The following is a 17,733-nucleotide window of genomic DNA, read 5'->3' on the forward strand; positions in this document are numbered from 1 at the left end:
TGCCTTGTGGATGGGGGTAATGGTGTTGAGTGTCCAAGTGCGGGGGAAGCCAAGGCAAACAGCGTCATTGAATAACTTTGCTAGGATCGAGGCTAACGTGTCGATCCCATATGCGATAAACTTAGTGCATAGCCCCTCGTGGTCCTTAGCTCGGCCATTGTGCAATTTCAATGTCGCGTCCTTGACTCCCCTCTGGTGAACAACGTGCAAGTGGTGGGGCAAGGTGTGTGTATGAGATCTGGAGTAGGCTGGTGTGGGACATCATAAAGATGGCGTGCATACGTGTGTCAAACTCTTGTGTCGGTGAGGGTGATGGAGACCTACGCTCAAGGAATCTCTGCAAAAAAACCTTAAGGTTGTTGCTGTACAAGATGTTCAGCACCTTCTCGTTTCGACAAAGAAATGCCTGCTTCTTGCGACGTACGAGACGTCGGTACGTGCGTACCGTTTCTGGTGTGTTCGGGAGGTGACACCTGGTTTCAAGTCGGAGTTGTCGGCGATAAGCCTTGTACTCTGCATCGTACCAGTTGTTGCAGGGTACATAACCAAGAGGTGGTGGTCTAGTGGACCGTGTGGTGTGGGGAAAGATTTGGAGGGCAGCCTCGTGGAGTGTGCGACTAATCAGGGCAGCACGGTCCTCTATGAGTGGTATGTGATCGATGTAGGTTAGGAGTCTATTTAGGCGTCCAGAGTAGACAGGGGTGAGGTTGTGATCAAAGTGTATGTCATGGTAGGTGTCGTGCTTCATATGTGGTGTGTGTGGTGTGGCTAAGCGTGGGGTGGCGATAGTGAAGAATAGGTATGTGTGATTAGCTCCTCGAGAGAGTGGTGCTACGGTGACGTCAGTGATACGTGAGATGAAGGTAGGGGATCCCATGATGTAATCTACTACACTAGTGCCCCCCGCATGTGGGAAGCAAGTAAAACCATCTGAGGAGGGCCATAGGTCAAGCCCGTTGTAGATGATGAGATCATGCATCCTGCCCAGATCAAGGAGCGCGTGTCCATATGGTGTAACAAGCCCGTCTCAGCCCGATGAGATCCTGGTCATACCTGCTCCATCCAGGTTCATGTCTGGTAGCATGATAGAGTCGACTCGGAAGTCCAGGAGTGGTGCCTGGCGCGGGCTCGTTCCTGGCGTTGAAGTCCCCAACAAGGAGAACTTCCCCGCGAGATGAAAGGTCTAGGATATCCTGATGTAAGGGTGCATATGGCGATGTCTCACCCTCCTCTCGAGCCACTCTGGCGAAGTGGGATGTGTCTGGCAGTAAGTAGCATATTGCTATGAAAAGGTCACGAGTGATTGTGCATCGAACCCGGATCCACATGAATCGGGAGTGTGCGTCCTTCCTCTCAACAGAGATGGCTCTAGCGAGGGAAGACCTGTACAATACTACGACCCCGCCTGAGATCCTCGAACTCCTCCTGTATCCCTCGTCTCATCCTTGAAGGCTGACTCCCATGTGTAGCCACTCATTATCGGTAGTGGATGCTCTGGGCTCTGGTGTGTCTCCGTGTAAAAGACTATGTCTCGTCCTGTGTAAGATTCCGAGAAGTTTCCTGGTTCTGACCATAAGGTACCATTACAGTTCCAAATGGTGCAGGCTAGGGTCTCGAAAACCTAAGTCTCATAGGCCCCGTCTCCTTAGGGGGTACGCGTGGGAGCCCGATGGGTGCCGGTCAACAACCTATCATCTCGGACCACGGCCCATTTTCCCTCCTTGCGGGCAACATCCAGCTGCTGGAGAAGAACTTGTCACTCCTCAATCTATAGTGGTGTCAAATCCTCATCCATGGATAGGGTGGGATACTCTCGTAGAGTGGCTTGACGTCAGAGTGTCGCTAGTCAAGCATGAGAATCTCTAAAGTGAATGACTAGGGCTGCTCTTGGTTGGGGTCTCTCCCAATACGCCATGCTTCCTCTATGCCATGGTCGGGGACCCCCATGGTGGTGGTCACAAAGGTGATCGCCTCCTCCATGGGCATCGTCGCGGTGTTGGTGTTGTCTTGCGTGATCCCTCGTATCCGGATGTTGGAGGGCCTTCGAAGCCCTCTACTGCTGCTCCTGACTGCTGCTCCTGTATGGCAGCTGAAACGGTTGCCTTTGCAGGCTCCCATTTCGCCACGTCCACCCACCTAGTCGTCTCTGCTATAGCCAATTGTATCGTGGCTATCTGTGCCTCCATCTCTGTGACTGGGGTCCCTCTAGGCGCTGCTCTCATGGTCCTGAGCTCCTCTCGAAGCTGTGTGATGTCGTGTCTGAGCCCCTGAATAAGAGTGCTCTACTTGTGTATAATGCGGGCCTGCTCCTAGGTGTATCGGGCCTGCTCCTGAGTGTAATGTGTCAGATCTACCTGAGGGGCCCAGATGCTGTGTATCTCAGCCAATAGGGAGTCCCAAGCATCTGGTGGGGGTCTAAGATATCCTAGTCCGGGTGGGAACTGGGTCTCGAGAGGAGTTGGAATGAAGGTGGGCTGCTGAGGTTGTACTGAGGGTGGGGACAACGTAATCTGGGCGGGGGAGTGGTATGTAGGAGTAGCGAGGCCGGACGAGGTGATGAAGGGTGGCTGACTGAGAGGTAGAGGGGATACGAGGGAAAAGTAATGTGGAGCCGTGGCTGGTGGGGCTAGTGATGGGGCTACTGGGGAGGAGGCCTGTGATGATGATGCAGGAGAGGGGGAGGATAGAGGTGGCATAGATGATGAGGTGGATGATGGTGGCGAAATAGTGGTGGTAACCATAGAGGTCGAGGCTGTGGTGAGCGGCATGGGCTTCGGGTGGGCCCCTTTCTTCTGGGCTGCGGTGCTATCCACTGTCAAACCGCTCCAGTTGCTACGTTTGTTGAAGTCCTCCAGGCTGAGTTGCTTTTGTGTTTTCCTCTTGTCACCATTCCCCTTCCCCATCTCCTCGCGTATGTAAATTAGGACCGAAGGGTCTCCCGCCTAGTCCCCTGTCCTCACCCCCCTTTGCCATTCATTATGAGGAAGGCAGCAGCGGGCAAAGGAGGGGTTGCAGGAGGGCGGAGCTGCAGGCAGAGGGGGCAAAATGGGAGTAGCACGGGAGGGGCAGAGCGGAGGGTAGAGCAAGGGCAGCAAGGGAGCGGACGGCTCCATTATTATTTGGGCATTCAGTTTGCTCATGTTAAGGGGGGTATCATGATGTCTCAGTCCAAGTATATTGGACAGCTCCTTGATCGTTTTCAGTTTGAGGATTGCAAGCCAATCTCTACTCCAGTGGACCCTGGCTTCAAATTCTCAGCTCATGATGGGAGCCCACCATGTGATATCACTCTTTATCAGCAGGCTGTTGGATGCCTTATTTATTTATGTCACACCAGACCTGACTTGCAGTATGCAGTATCTCAGCTCAGCAGATTCATGCACATGCCCAATTCACAGCATTGGCAGGCAGTGAAGAGAGTCTTCAGATATCTCAGAGGCACTCAGGATTTAGCCCTCTTCTATGGTGATCAGGGTTCACTTACCATGCATGCTTACACGGATAGTGACTGGGCAGGATGTTCTGACACCAGAGTGTCACAAACTGGCAATTGTTTTTTGCTTGGCAATTCATGTATCTCTTGGCTCAGCAAGAAGCAACCAATAGTTGCCACGTCTAGCTGTGAGGCTGAGTACAGGGCAGCTTTCACCGCTACAGAGGAGTGTGTTTGGCTTCGACAGTTACTTACAGATCTTGATATTTGCCAGACATCCTCCACTATTGTCTACACTGACAGCTAGAGTGCTTTGGCCATTGTGTGTAACCCAGTGTTTCATGCGCGTACCAAGCATATTGAAGTTCACTATCATTATGTTCGGAAGCGGTTGTCAGCAGGAGACATAGAGTTGTCCTATCATCCCACAGAGGACAACATAGCGGATATGTTTACAAAGGCACTTCCTCGTCTCAAGTTCGAAGTCTTCCGATAGGCTTTACACTTGGTTCCCTTTGTTACATGATCTGACATCCCTTGTACATTCATAGGTGGCTATATCCTTTTGGATGAACATGTACCACCATGACCAGAAACTACCAGGTATTCTGAGACATTTCCAGAGTACTTCAGCCCATCCCATGGAGGGGGGTTTGTAGGCCATCTTCTGGTGGTTCTAGTGATGCCCTATAGGCCATGGTATGTGCCTTGTAGGCATAAGTGTAGGCACTTGTAGTGTTAGTGCCTTTTAGGCCACATAGGACACTTAGTCCTATGTGACACCTAGGACACTTAGTCCTAGGTCTAGGTACAAGTACCTTGTACTTAGATTTTTTCATTATCTAAGTTTGACGTGACAGCTGAACTATCGTGCGACTCTTTGCTACCTGCACTCTCTCTCTCTTTTGCGATCGTCCCTACAGGGGACAACTGGAAGATCGAGGCATCTGGATTGCTCAAGTTCGATGGCAGGAACGTGACTGAAGGTGGTGGTGCCAAGAGGTGCTACCAGAGATGGACCTGTGTATCAGGATGGTATGCAGAAGCGGAACCAGACCTGGTGGAGCAAGAGCCACTAGATGAAAAGCCAGGAAAAGATTCCGACATCAAAATGTTTCAGAGGACTATGACTAGGGAGTTACTGGAACATCGTCATCGACGTGTTGGCATTCGGCTGAGATGTGTCCATGAGACGGGGTGGTGGAAAGGTCACCTCCCCATCTGTAAGCCCCCATATGAGGAGAGCGAGACCTAGGGCATTTGCCCAGAGGGAAAAGCCTGGAGAGGGGATTGCCACATGGGCAACCTCACAGCAAAGAAAAGAGGGCTAAAAGGGCTGCCATGTGGGCAGCACAACAGCCTGGCAGAGGTGCAGCAAAGCGGGTGTGTTCAGGCCCCTAAAAGTGGTGCACAGGTGGTGGGACAGAGGGCCAGCACATGGCACATTAATGGCGGGGGAACCAGCAGGAGTGTCGACCATATGGAGGAGCTGGTTGGGCTGGTTGGAGCCAGTCAACCTGGCCTTATATAGGCAGACAAAGGAGGGCTAAAGCCCTAGAAGGTTGGGCCAAAGGCCCTAGAAAAGTGAGCCCCACAGGGGCATTTATTGGCAGACTAGGTCAGCCAGATATGTACACAAATCTTGGTATTGAAGAGGGCAAAGCGACTTTAGGATTGTGGGCAAGCATGTAAGGACGGGTGTGAGGGCATGTGTGTGCACGTGCGCACGCACGCATGCCTCTACATTTACTTTTTTATGTTACATATACATACGTATGTATGTACGTGTGTGTATGCATGTATGTAAGTAGTACATATGCATGTATGCTTGTCAAGTGGGACTGCACTATATATAGGTACACAAACTAATGCTTAACCCTCTCTAGGTACAAACTGATGTAAACAATGCACTTAAATTGAATTGAGGTAAAGAAAATAAAGGCATTAACCGTTTAGAAATTCAGGATTCTCCTCTGTTCCTGCAAATATGCCAAAAAAGGCAAAAGCAGCACGTCGAGCAATGTCCCATGCTGTCCACTCTTTGATAAGCCTATAAACTTGAGCATTAATCGCTCCTTCAGGATGGGCCTACAAACACCATAATTAAGAGTGTTATTTTACATCACAATTAACAAGCCTACGTTAGCAAATAGAACAAGAACATTATCAAGTGGATCAAAAGACCTATGTAGCCAGACATAATCTGCATATACCATCAAAGGTTCGCATACTTAAATTATGACATAAGATCACAAGCCACTAAAAGACGTTATGTTACTCCAAAGTCAATATGAATTCGAGCACATTGTAAAAGTTGCCAAGCTAAAAGTCTCACCTGGCAATGGCATATATAACGAGTTGCTTCTCCCTTAATCATATACCCAACAAGAGACTATAAAGCAAATGCATGCATCCGCTTTGTTAGGAGTGTCTATTTGATGCAACCTTACATCTCAAAGCCTTAAATACGACTAAATCAATCAAAGCATTAGGTCAATTAAAGATCAAGAGGCCATGGTTACCCCTCACCAATACAAGATGCCTCCTATTTTCTTGAGGCTTACCACATGAAGCATCCTTTACTCTATTGACAACAAACTCAATAACTTGGGGAGACCCATTGTTCCTCTAGACATCCCTTAAGCCTTGGAGGACAAAGCTTGAGAAATTTCCTATCATAAAGAATCTAATGTTATAAAGGCTACTAAGACCCTCCTATGCGAGAGAGCACATAGTGGAGAGGTCCAAGAATGGTCGGCTGCTCCCCCAAAGGTCTCCTTGCTAGCCCTCTTCTTGCCCCCCGTCATCCTGCCTCAGCTCCCTCTCAGCCCACCTTCCCCATCACTCCAGTTCCCATACTCCCTTAACACCCCTCCCCCTAAAGCTCCTATTGCAAGTTCATATACCTAGATAAATCCAGGAACATTCCCAAACTCATCCTCTAAAAACACAACATAGTGCAGTTTCAATCTCACAATAGTCACTCATAAGATTGAAAACCATAAACTCGACGTCATCAGTGCCCAATAGTGGGAGTAGACCATAGTATAAAAATATGCTCTCACACATACTTGAGCATCCATTTATACAAAGTCTTCGTACTGAGTTTTTGTCAGCACTCCGGAGGTGAAGGGCACACTCAGCCATGACGAAGGCTAGCATTAAAGGAGAAGGCTAATAAAAAAGTAGTCCAAAATCTCTTCATTCAAGCTACAACTGCTTGTGAAGTCTAAACGATTTCATTTTAGTCTCTCCCAAACGAGCATCTAAATCTAGTTGATAGGGCAACGCATCTATTTGCATGTCCGCTAAGGCTTAATCAAGCCGCATGCACCTCTTCCGCTCCATCTTCCCCCAAAAAACCCCTCTATCCACAAGCAGCTCACAATCATTAGGGGGAAGCACACATCCCCCTACCTGATTAGGCCTATCCCAAGCCCCCCCTCCCCCCAAGCCGCCCCCGTTTTGGTAGTTTATTTGGCCCCTTCCGTTTCTCAATTTCTATCCCCTCGCTGACTTTTAGAGGGTGCCTTGATCCCTTGAGGTGGCTTCAAGCTCCTTCCCTCTCCCCTAACCCTTTCCGTGCCTTTGTGGCACAGGATCACATGGCAGGGTCTACATTACCTGAAGTCCTTCAATCCTCAGTTGCGTTCACTGCAAGCAAAACAAGACCTGAATGTGGAAGCTCCTCCTTTCTCAGCAAGGACACCACTCTCCAGTTTAGAGAAGGTAGCTCGGTTGCATATCTCCTCAGGTCCTACTCATGAACTGTATCTGAAAGCGACGGATATCCTTGGTTGATAACTAGGGACCTGATACCATGTCAGAGAATAGAGTCGCTTGCTACAGCCAACTCTTACGAAGTGGAATATGGATTTGTGGGAGAGATCACACATCAATTCTAAGCAACACACTCCATGTACATGCATGTATCGAGAAAGCCTCTAAGAGAACAATTCTAATATGGAGAAAGTACACACAGGTATACAACCAAAAAAACATTTTCATATATAGATGTCAAAACCAAGTATAGAACCTGCCAAATCTGTACCGACACCTGGAGCAAACATGCGCTGAGGTAGGTCACCAAACTCAGGCTTTGTTCCTGCTGTAGACGTTTCCTAAATCATCCCGTGCCTCAACAAAGCACCAGTAGATGCTCTACGTAAGTCCTCCTGTTGCAGGTGGTGGCAGAGGTCACTCCTAGTCTGCAGTACAGTCTGAAGAGTAGAGCAGGTACTTTGATGGTACAGCAGTTACTGCAGGGGATTGGATCAGCAGATTCAGAGCTGCTTCAGGGCCTGGGAGAAGACTGCGATGCAGAGAGGGTGTCCAGCAGAAATGCGCATATAGCAGGGACCTCTGTATGAAATAGGCAGGAGCCTGTTTGGTTGACTGGAAAAGTCACAGACTGGGCGGTTGGCAATCTACTAGGTTGGGCAGTCTGTCAGGCTGGTCAGCCAGATCAGCATGCTGGTAGGCCAGATCAGAGGTCTTCGTGCAAAGGGCACCCTTGGAGGACCATTCAGCAGTTCAGAATGCAGGAGATTTCGGCCTTCCAAGAGCTCACACAGAGGCAGATCTACCCAAGCATAGCAGAGCCATAATGTGGGTGTAGATCATATAAACATATGCTCTCACATATACAAATCCACACACCCACACATACTTGAGCATCCATTTATACAAAGGTCCTTGAGGCTCGTACTGAGTTTCTGTTGGCACTCCAGAGGTGAAGGGAAGACTCAGCCATGACAAAGGCTAGCACAAAAGGAGAAGGCTAATCCAAAAGATATATATCTAGATGAATCTAGGAACATGCCCAAACTCATCCTCTGAAAACACACCATAGTGCGGTTTCAATCTCATGATAGTCACTCATAAGGTTGAAAACCATAAACTCCATCACGCATAGCAGGAACTAGCTACTATGACATCCCCACTGATGTCATCAGCACCCCAGTATAAACATATGCTCTCACATTTGTGACAAAAGCTAGCACTAAGGGAGAAGGCTAATCCAAAAAATGTCCACATGCTCTTCATTCAAGCTACAACTGCTTGTGAAGACTATACAATTTCATTTTAGTCTCTCCCAAACGAGCATCTTACATCTAGCTGATAAGGCAAGTTGCAACACACCACTTAAGTACATAGAATTTATTGCAATATCAGCAGTAGCCCTTCTAGCATGACTAAGGTTATGTAATTTGCAGTAGCCTTTGCTATCCAAAGATTGTGTAATTTGCAGTAGCCCTTCTAGCATGACTAAGGTTCATATCCAAATCCTTCCAATCATTTTGTCACCAAAGCTCTCCTTTTTCTTTTTAGTTTATCCCCCTATTTAGCTCTACTCTTAGAAAATCTTTCACACACACATACAACATCACTCACGATACACTTAGGGTGGTATTGCCCCTCCAAACATTTACAAGAATTGAAGCTAGATACCATGTGTTACGCTCAAGTTGAGATAACATGACCTTGGAAGGGTCAGTGGACATTTTCCTTTATAGGATCAATGTTTGTATAATATTTATTTGGGCTTCATGTAAATGGTCAAAAGGAGTAATGTCAAGGTCCTTGATGAGGGTGACAAGGCACTAACTAGATGGGTCTAAGGCTATGGGTCTTAAATGCATTAAATGTTGAAATGTGCCTAGGGGCAAGTGAATAAATTGATATCCCAAGAGAGGGGTAGTAAGGATGCATTTAAGAGGTACCCTAGAGTGAAGACATGTGGCATACTAGATCCATCTAGGGAATTGGGGCTTGGTGGATTTTGCAAGCAGGAGCTTTCACGTAAGATCATATTCTGAGATTTTGCTACCACCGAGAATCGACTGGGAGGATAATCTGTGTGTCTGTGCCATGATTGATCCTAGACTTGGTATATTGGAACAGCTTATACGTTAGTGGAGTGTATCATTTGGTATCAGAGCGGTTAGGGAGATAGTCGACGATCCAAGATTGTGGTGAAGCGTTCTTACTACTACCGTAGTTCTATTGGAGAAGTGCACACAGCTATCACGTACAAGGAAGGGGGTAAGACCCTGTGAATTTATGTACCTGGTTGACGTGAGGGGATTCTAATATCGGATATGTGAGCACTGGTTCACCAGACGTGTTTGGGTAGTGCACGTGATGAACTAGACGAAAGAGACTATGGAGTCAAAGTGGGACGACGATGCTCATTAGCTTCCTTTCGTCGGTAATATAATATCTCCCTCATAAACTCTTTCGTTGTTCACCTCCCTCTGGCCTCTTCTATCGCTAACTCATGTAGCTTGAAGGAGAAAGTTGAAGGCTGGGGAAGAGATATTCAAGTGCGATGGCCCTAGCACCATAATTAAGGAGCAAAAGCTTGAGCGACTTGGGCTCTCGTTGTGGGGAAGAGATATTCAGGTGTGATGGCCCTAGCGCCATAATTAAGGAGCAAAAGCTTGAGCGACCTGGGCTCCTGAATGGGAAAAATGTGTTGCGTTAGTTGTTGTTCAAGGGCGATCCCATAATTGTTATCCCAGAGCTTTTGGACAAGTGTAACATTAAGAGGCTTTGCTTTGAATTCGATACTGAACCGTACGCTCAGAAGAGGAAGTTCAGGCTAAGTATGCGAACTCGCTAGATGAAGCAATTGCAATAGCCTTGAACTATGAGGATGCCAAAGGGAACAGACCAAGTGGGTTTGTGTAGGTTAGGACTCAGTATGAGTACCCGAAGAAAACTGGGTTTAAGAAGAAGTGGATTAGCAAAGGGAGTGCCTCACAGCCTAGTGGTCAAGCCAAGCAGGCGAAGCTAGTTGAGACTCCTAAACCAAGTACCACCATTGGAGTGAAAGGAAAAGTAACACCAATGGCAGCCCGGGCCTAGTTGAAGTCTTCTTTGAACCCAGAGCAAAGAGAAAAAGCGAGGAGAGAAGGCTTGTGTTTTAGATGCCTTCAGCCTCATCAGTGGAAAGATTATCCATGAAACAAGAATCGTCGGATGGCTGAGATGGTGATCTTAGAATGCGACGTGGAAATGGAGGAAAGTCCCAGAGCAAAACAAATGCAGATTCAGCTAGCGAGATCTTCTTAAAGGTCAGTACCTGTTTCGTTATGTGTGTCTGTTGCTAAGCTTATAAACAGTGCACCTGATAATATCCTATCAAAGCACGCAACAACGGGGTATACAGCCTTTAACGATACTGAGTTAATTAAGATGAAGGGGCAAGTAGCCAATCATGATGCCATTGTGTTATTTGACTCAACGTCAATGCACAATGTAATTAACTCCAAACTTGTAAAGAGGCTAAAATTAAAGACTAGCCCATCTGACTATGCATGCACAGTCAGAATGGTAGACGGAAGTACAACTGAAGTATGGGACCAAAGGGTCATCCAGTTGGAACTTCGAATTCAGGACTATGTAGAGAAGCTTGATTTTGAAATGACAAAGCTTGCTCACGTAGATATAGCCCTAGGTAAGGCGTGGCATTCTAGGAAGAATCTAGCCATAGATTGGAAAAAACACATTTATCAGTTCAAGATGAATGATGTGTTGTATGTCTTACGAGGTGAAAATGATATATCTCAAGGACCATTGGTTTCCGTAATGAAAGTTTGAAAAGCTCAAGAAGAGTTCCTGTTTCTTTGTACAATATCGGTAAAGCCGATTGATGGTCCTTCGGCTAGCACTGATGTTACCCAAAATGGGGAGATGGCCAAGTTAGCTGATCAAATAGCAGAGAAGTTCTTTGATTGTTTTAGGGATGAGTTACCTTGTGGGTTACCTCCAAAGCGGAATGTTCAACATAAGATTGAACTAATCTTGGGGGAATAGACCTCCCTATAGGTTAAGTTTTACCAAGAAGCAGAGGTGCGAAGACAACTGGAAGAATACCTCAAGCTCGGGCAAATTCAGCCCAATTTCTCACCTTTTGCTTTGCCAGTGATATTGAAGAAAAAGAAAGATGATACTTTTCGCCTCTATATAGATTACAGAGCACTGAATCATTGTTAAGCACAGATATCCGATGGCTCAGATCAATGATTTGCTAGATGCGTTACAAAGGGCCATAATTTTTAGTAAGATAGATCTTAAGTGTGGCTACCATCAGATCCGTATTAGAGCCGAGGATGTGCATAAAACCGCTTTTAGAAGCAAGTTTGGACATTATGAGTTTTTGGTAATGCCCTTGGGACTTACCAATGCTCCTGCTACCTTCATCATGCTTATGAACGATTTACTACGCCCGTATATCGAGAAGTTTGTAGTACATTTTATTGACAATATTCTTATTTTCAACAAAAGTATTGCTGAGCATTACAAACACTTAAGAATAGTGTTCAATACTTTGAGGAAAGCTAGTCTTTATGTAAATAAAAAGAAAACTGTGCTGTGTATGGTAAGACTTGAATATTTAGGATTCATTATTACTCATGAGGGGCTAGAAATGGATCGAAAGAAAGTGGTTGCGATACTGACTTAGCCTATCCCTCAAAGTTTGACCGCTTTGCGATCATTCTTGGGATTTGTCCAATTTTATCGAAAGCATATCAAAGGAAATTCTGAGATAGTATCGCCATTCACTGATCTGGCCTCAGATAAAGTATCTTTTATAAGGGGACAGAATCAACAGGAAAGTTTTAACACCATAAAACAAGCTATGGTCTTAAGGCCGATGTTAAATATAGTTGATCCCTAGAAACCGTTTTTTGTTGAAACCGATGCAAGTGGCATTGCAGTAGGGGCAGTTCTCCTCCAAGAGGGAAGGCCAGTAGCTTTTGAAAGAAAGAAGCTTTCTCCCTCTCAATGAAATTGGCCAACTCATGAATTACAGTTGTATGATGGTGTCCATGCTTTGAAAACATGGAGACATTGGATCAAAGTTTTATGTTGATGTTAACCATCATACTCTGAAACATATTTGTAAATAACCTGACTTGAGAGGCCGCCAAGCGAGGTCGGCATAACTGATGCAGGAGTCTAACTTCACGATTCGATACCGAAGAGGAAAGGATATTAAAGTTGTTGATGTGTTGTCACGCATTGCATAATATGAGTTTCGCGGTATTAGAGAGTGCTCTAAAGACAGAGATTAGAGAAACTCAAAAGGTGGACGAGTTCGTCCAGAGCCTTTGGCCTAAGGCTCATATATTTAAACCCGAGGAAAAGGGTGACATGGCATCCAAAAAAGGCCAAACTTATGCAAGATATACCATAAGAGATGGTATGCTGAAAATAAATGGCAAGGTAGTAGTACCTAATCAGAACGATCTCAGGCACAGAGTCATTCCACAATGCCATGATAGCCCATGTGCAGGACATCCAAGAGTTGAGAAAACGTATGATCTCGTGAAGCGAGATTTTTTTGGGCCAAAAATGAAAAAACATATTAATGAATATGTGACGCGTTGTTTTTCGTGTCGAGAAAGGTAGAACGGGTGAAGACACCCGGACTTTATAGCCCTTGGAAATACCACTAGGTAGGTGGAAGAGCATTTCCATGGACTTTATTGTAGGTCTGCCTACGACACAAGATGGATATGATTCTATCCTTGTGGTACTTGATCGTCTTACCAAGATGGCTCACTTCATTCCAACTAGAGAAGCTGTTAGTGCCCCGTAGGTGGCGGATTTGTTTATTAAACATATATTTCGTCTGCATGGATTACCCAAATCCATAGTGTCAGACAGGGATGTTAAATTTACCAGTCATTTTTGGACTGTAGGGTTTGAGACACTAAGGACTGAGTTGGAAATGAGTAGTGGGGATCATCCAGGAACGAATGATCAGACGGAAAGAATCAACCAAATTTTACAGGATATGCTTAGAGCATACGTTTCATTGAGGCAACATATGTGGGACAAATGGTTGCCATTGTTAGAATTTGCCTGCAATAATAAAAAAAATTCCTCTACAGGGTTCAGTCCGTTTGAGCTGAACAATGGCTATAGACCAGCAAATCCAACTACAGTTAAAGTACCTCAGAAAGTGCCTAGTGCCGGGAGATGCTAGCACTTGCGAGAGCTAACATCCGCCAAGCTATAGATAGAGCTAAGGCGTATGTGGATGAAAACACATCCGTTAGAGAATTTAAGGAAGGAGAAAAAGTTTTTCTTAGAGTTCCTTCGCACTCTTAGTCATTGACTGCAAGAGAGTATGCTAAGTTATCACCCCGATATTGTGGGCCGTGGTTATATCTAAAAAAAATAGGCAAGGTAGCCGATAAATTAAAATTACCACAGGATTGTAAGGTGCACCCAGTGTTTCATGTTTCTCGTTTAAAGAAATTTTTGCATACAAGTGACTCACTAATCGAGTGTGTTATTTTGTTTCAGGAGATAGAGGATAATGCAAGATGCAAACCAACAAGAATCTTGGACCGAGGAACAATGCAAGTACGCAATTGAAAAATACCCACGGTGTTGGTTGCTTGCATGGCATGGTTTACCTCTATTAGAAGCTACCTGGGAATCCGTATACTAGTTACGAGAGTGTTCCTAGACTTAATCATCGAGGACGCTGATGCCTGAAGAGGGAAGGAATGTTACGTTCAAGTTTAGGTAACATGACCTCAGAAGCGTCAGTGGACATTTTCCTTTAAAGGATCAATGTTTGTATTATATTTATTTGGGCTTCATGTAAATGGTCAAAAGGAGTAATATCAAGGTCTGAGGGTGACAAGGCACTGACTAGATGGGGTCTAAGGTTATGGGTCTTAAATGCATTAAGTGTGGAAATGTGCCTAGGGGCAAGTGAATAAATTGATATCCCAAGAGAGAGGTAGTAAGGATGCATTTAAGAGGTACCCTAGAATGAAGACATGTGGCATACTAGATCCATCTAGGGAATTGGGGCTTGGTGGATTTTCCAAGCAGTAGCTTTCACGTAAGATCATATTATGAGAGTTTGCTACCACCGAGAATCGGTTGGGAGGATAATCTGTGTGCCTGCACCATGATTGATCGTAGACTTGGTATATTGGAACAGCTTATACGCTAGTGGAGCGTATCACCATGACTACGCAATAACTTTTGGCATGATATTCTTCACAACAAGTTAGCTATGCACCAATTAGTCATCGTATCGAGTGTCCTTGGCATGTTAAAGGCTCTACTTGAAAGACATGTGCAGCTTGGACACCATCGGTGAATTGGTGAAAGTTGAGGTGGATGGGATGAAGTGCTACACAATCATCAATGAAGACCCATGTATGTGCTTGACGACCTACAAGTGTTCAGATACCTCTGACACATGTTAGATGTCCTTGAGGCTTGAATCCAAGACCTCCCAAAAAGAGGCAAGGGTCAAACCTCTTGGGCGACAAGCCTTGTGACTTACTGGCCTTATTTTACACAAGCCATACAATATTCTAGACTTTTCAGATTTCATTCAATCTCTTCCATCATGGCTTTGAAGGGGCTGAAATTGAGTAAAAATTACGGCAACAAAGATTTCTGGTAAATGGATGAGCTTCACAAATCTTATAGAGATACCTATATGTTGGGTAGCAATGGAATGGCTATGGTCTCTGAAGGCTTGTCACACCAAGATGCACGATTACTAAGAATTAAAGAGAGCTTGCAAAGCATGATTATGAAGTATTAGTTAGAGATGGGTAGCAAGAGAAATGACCACAATCTAAAGTGGGCTGATTCGCAAGACACCTTGATGAACAAAAGTAAAACAACGTTTTCCCTTAGAAAATATTTATATCAGCATAAGGCAGTTTGGGAGTCTTGTTGGGCCTAGTTTTATGCTTGCCCTGAAAAAGGAGAATAAGCCACTTTCCTACTAAAACTGGTTGCTTGAGGAAGTAAAAGGAAGGCCCTCAAACTACATGGAACCCCCCTCCAATCATCACCCATGCTAAATGCTAAGTAGTACATAGTCATAACATCATCATCACCACCACCACCATCATGATATCAAATCTAATCCGATGTCAAGTCTGGCCAGATACAATAGATACGTGAGTAGAGGTCCCCCCCAAAAAAAGCAGTGGGATATCATGATGGGCCCGGTGGTGGGTGGGGCTGTACTGGCATGAGGTCAGAGATAGAGCGTTGGCAGCTATCTGTGGGTGTGGTCCGTCGTCGCCTCTTGGCAATGGCTCTACGTCTGACAAGGGCCACGGTAACCCCCTATGGAGTATCACACCTTTAAGAAAGAACTACTGATGAAACTAGGAAGTGCAGGAAAGAAACTTGTGCGTAGGCAGGAGTTCCCGTCATATCCTGGCATGTGTCCTCTATCATGTCTTGGGCATGTGAGAGAGAGAGAGAGAGAGAGAGAGAGAGAGAGAGAGAGAGAGATTGAAAACTGAAGTTAGGGCTGACATACCTCTTTAAAGTCACCTTCCGGGCGCACATCCAAGATCACATAGCCATACTCTTTTTGCAATCTGTACGCCTCTTTTGCATTGACAGACCTGACCTGTGACATCCAATAAAGACGCAAGCTTAAGCCTTCACCAGCCCTCCTGGTGCATCAACAATGCAAAACCTACAAAACTGTATTACAGTAAGACATTACGCTTGGAATAGGTATGTACTACATGAATGCAACAAATGCATGGCTTTGAAGCAATCCTTCTAAACGTTCACTACACCCTAATTGCACAAGCATGGATTCCCTTATGGCTGTGACTCAAGTCATGCATGGGGCACAACAGGAGAGAATCTAAAACATCCGTGCAAACGAGCCCAATCTGTGTGCGGCTCGTACATGAACCTTTTGCAAGAATGAGACACAACACTGTTGTGCCTTGTGATCTCTATATAGCATCTTGCTAGTCAGGATAGATAGCTTACTTGGTTTTTTAAAAGGTAGCTTCGCTTCACCTTCCAGTCTTCCTCCGCTGTCAAATCCATAGCATTACAGCACACTTCAGCATTTTCCCTTAATCCCGCATGCGCTAAAAGCAGTGGCGAGTACAGAGATGACTGACCCTCGTAAACTGCCAGAATGGCACGTCAGGAAGTATCGTTTCAATTCACTACTGTCCTCAGATGATGCGTTCACCACACGTCAACATGGCTTGCAACGTGTCTTACATGGCTTACGTTACCTGGAGATTTGGGTGGCTTGGTGGCGACGCTGGCCACAGTCAAAAGGTCTCTCCTCGGGTGAGTGTGAGCCTTCCCACAGCACATCCGTGCGTCCACTGTAAGCGGGACAGTCTTGGGAACAGGAATGGACGACATGCCTCTGGCAGCGCAGGCATGGTGGACGGCTGAGAAGGTGGATAAGGATAAGCTTGTAGCCATCCCCTCCTGTCGCTCCCAAGCTCCGTTCCCGTGACGTCAAGCTGAAGAAAGGCTGCCACCGTGCTATGCAATCGACAAGGGCAGCTGGAGTGGATCCAAATGCGAAAATTCGAAGAACCCACGAGAGGGAAAGCGAATGCTAATGCTAGACGAGCAAATGAGGCTGCCGAGGGCTATGATTCGAAGAACCCAAGAGTCGCAAAGGCCGGTTATCGCTGCCGGAGCTGAGTTGTTGATCATATGGAGCTGCCGTTGCAACATCTTTCATGCAGATAAGAGATTGACGAGCACCCAAACATGGAACCTACAGAATCGCACGTGGCCCAATCCAATTTCCGCTCCAGATTTCGTGTTATTTTCTTCTTCACCCCCCTCGTATTTTTCGTCTCTATTTCATTCATGGAGAGAGAGAGACTCACATCTCTCCATGGGGAGGGCTCCTTGGCAACATCACCATGGTTCACAGATTGGCCGCTCAAAGAGGGCTGATTCCTGCTCAAGCTAGCCAACGAACATTCAATCCTTTTCATGTATCTCGGATCTTGGCTCAAATGGCTCGGTGCCAATTGAAATGCTCATGATGCGATATGTCTTATCTGTTGGGGAAATAGAGCTACCATCGAGCTGGTTCCAGTAGCTTGAGGTGAAATAGAGGCTGAAAACAAACTGGAAATGGCTGTTTAGATGTCGACTTGCAGCAGAGCTGAAGGGCTCAAATCTTTGTTACCAGCTTTGTTACCAGGTTCTATTCCCAAGGTGTATGTGTCATTAGGCCAAGACCTTTGAAAATTACATGGCTCATTGTGCAACAAGATTCTTACAAGTAAAATGATTCATTCTAATGTAAACTTTGATGCTTTAGCGCTTGGAATTATTATTTTTAATGGCCTTTTTCATCAATATTATATAAAGAAATCTAACATCATCAAGCTCCCTAGAGTTCTTTCAACATTTTAATAAAAGTGGTAAGACCCAGACAAGGTTTGCATTTTATGTTTTGAAGGAGTGTGGGATAGAAAAATACAAGAAAAACACTCATGCCTTCT

General features: G+C 45.7%; 1 protein-coding gene across 2 annotated transcripts in view; it reads right to left on the reverse strand.

Moving 5' to 3' along the window:
• The window catches only part of LOC147902181 (rhodanese-like domain-containing protein 14, chloroplastic), a 38,722-nt gene extending 21,689 nt beyond the window's left edge, over window positions 1-17,033 (reverse strand). Inside the window, exons 1-4 of one of the 2 annotated variants that reach the window (XM_087374816.1) lie at window positions 16,489-17,033; window positions 16,232-16,377; window positions 15,762-15,854; window positions 5,383-5,521 (exon numbers count right to left, since the gene is read on the reverse strand). In XM_087374816.1, coding sequence (XP_087230942.1) covers window positions 5,383-5,521; window positions 15,762-15,854; window positions 16,232-16,377; window positions 16,489-16,687 — 577 coding nt within the window. In that variant the 5' untranslated portion in view covers window positions 16,688-17,033. The remainder of the gene's footprint in view (window positions 1-5,382; window positions 5,522-15,761; window positions 15,855-16,231; window positions 16,378-16,488) is intronic. The other variant, XM_087374817.1, reaches the window with a different exon arrangement.
• Window positions 17,034-17,733: the final 700 nt, after the last annotated feature.

The sequence above is a fragment of the Dipteris shenzhenensis genome, chromosome 5 (genome assembly GCF_047967505.1).
Source record: "Dipteris shenzhenensis isolate YYH24624 ecotype China chromosome 5, Dip_SZ_1.0, whole genome shotgun sequence".
Lineage (NCBI taxonomy): Eukaryota > Viridiplantae > Streptophyta > Polypodiopsida > Gleicheniales > Dipteridaceae > Dipteris > Dipteris shenzhenensis.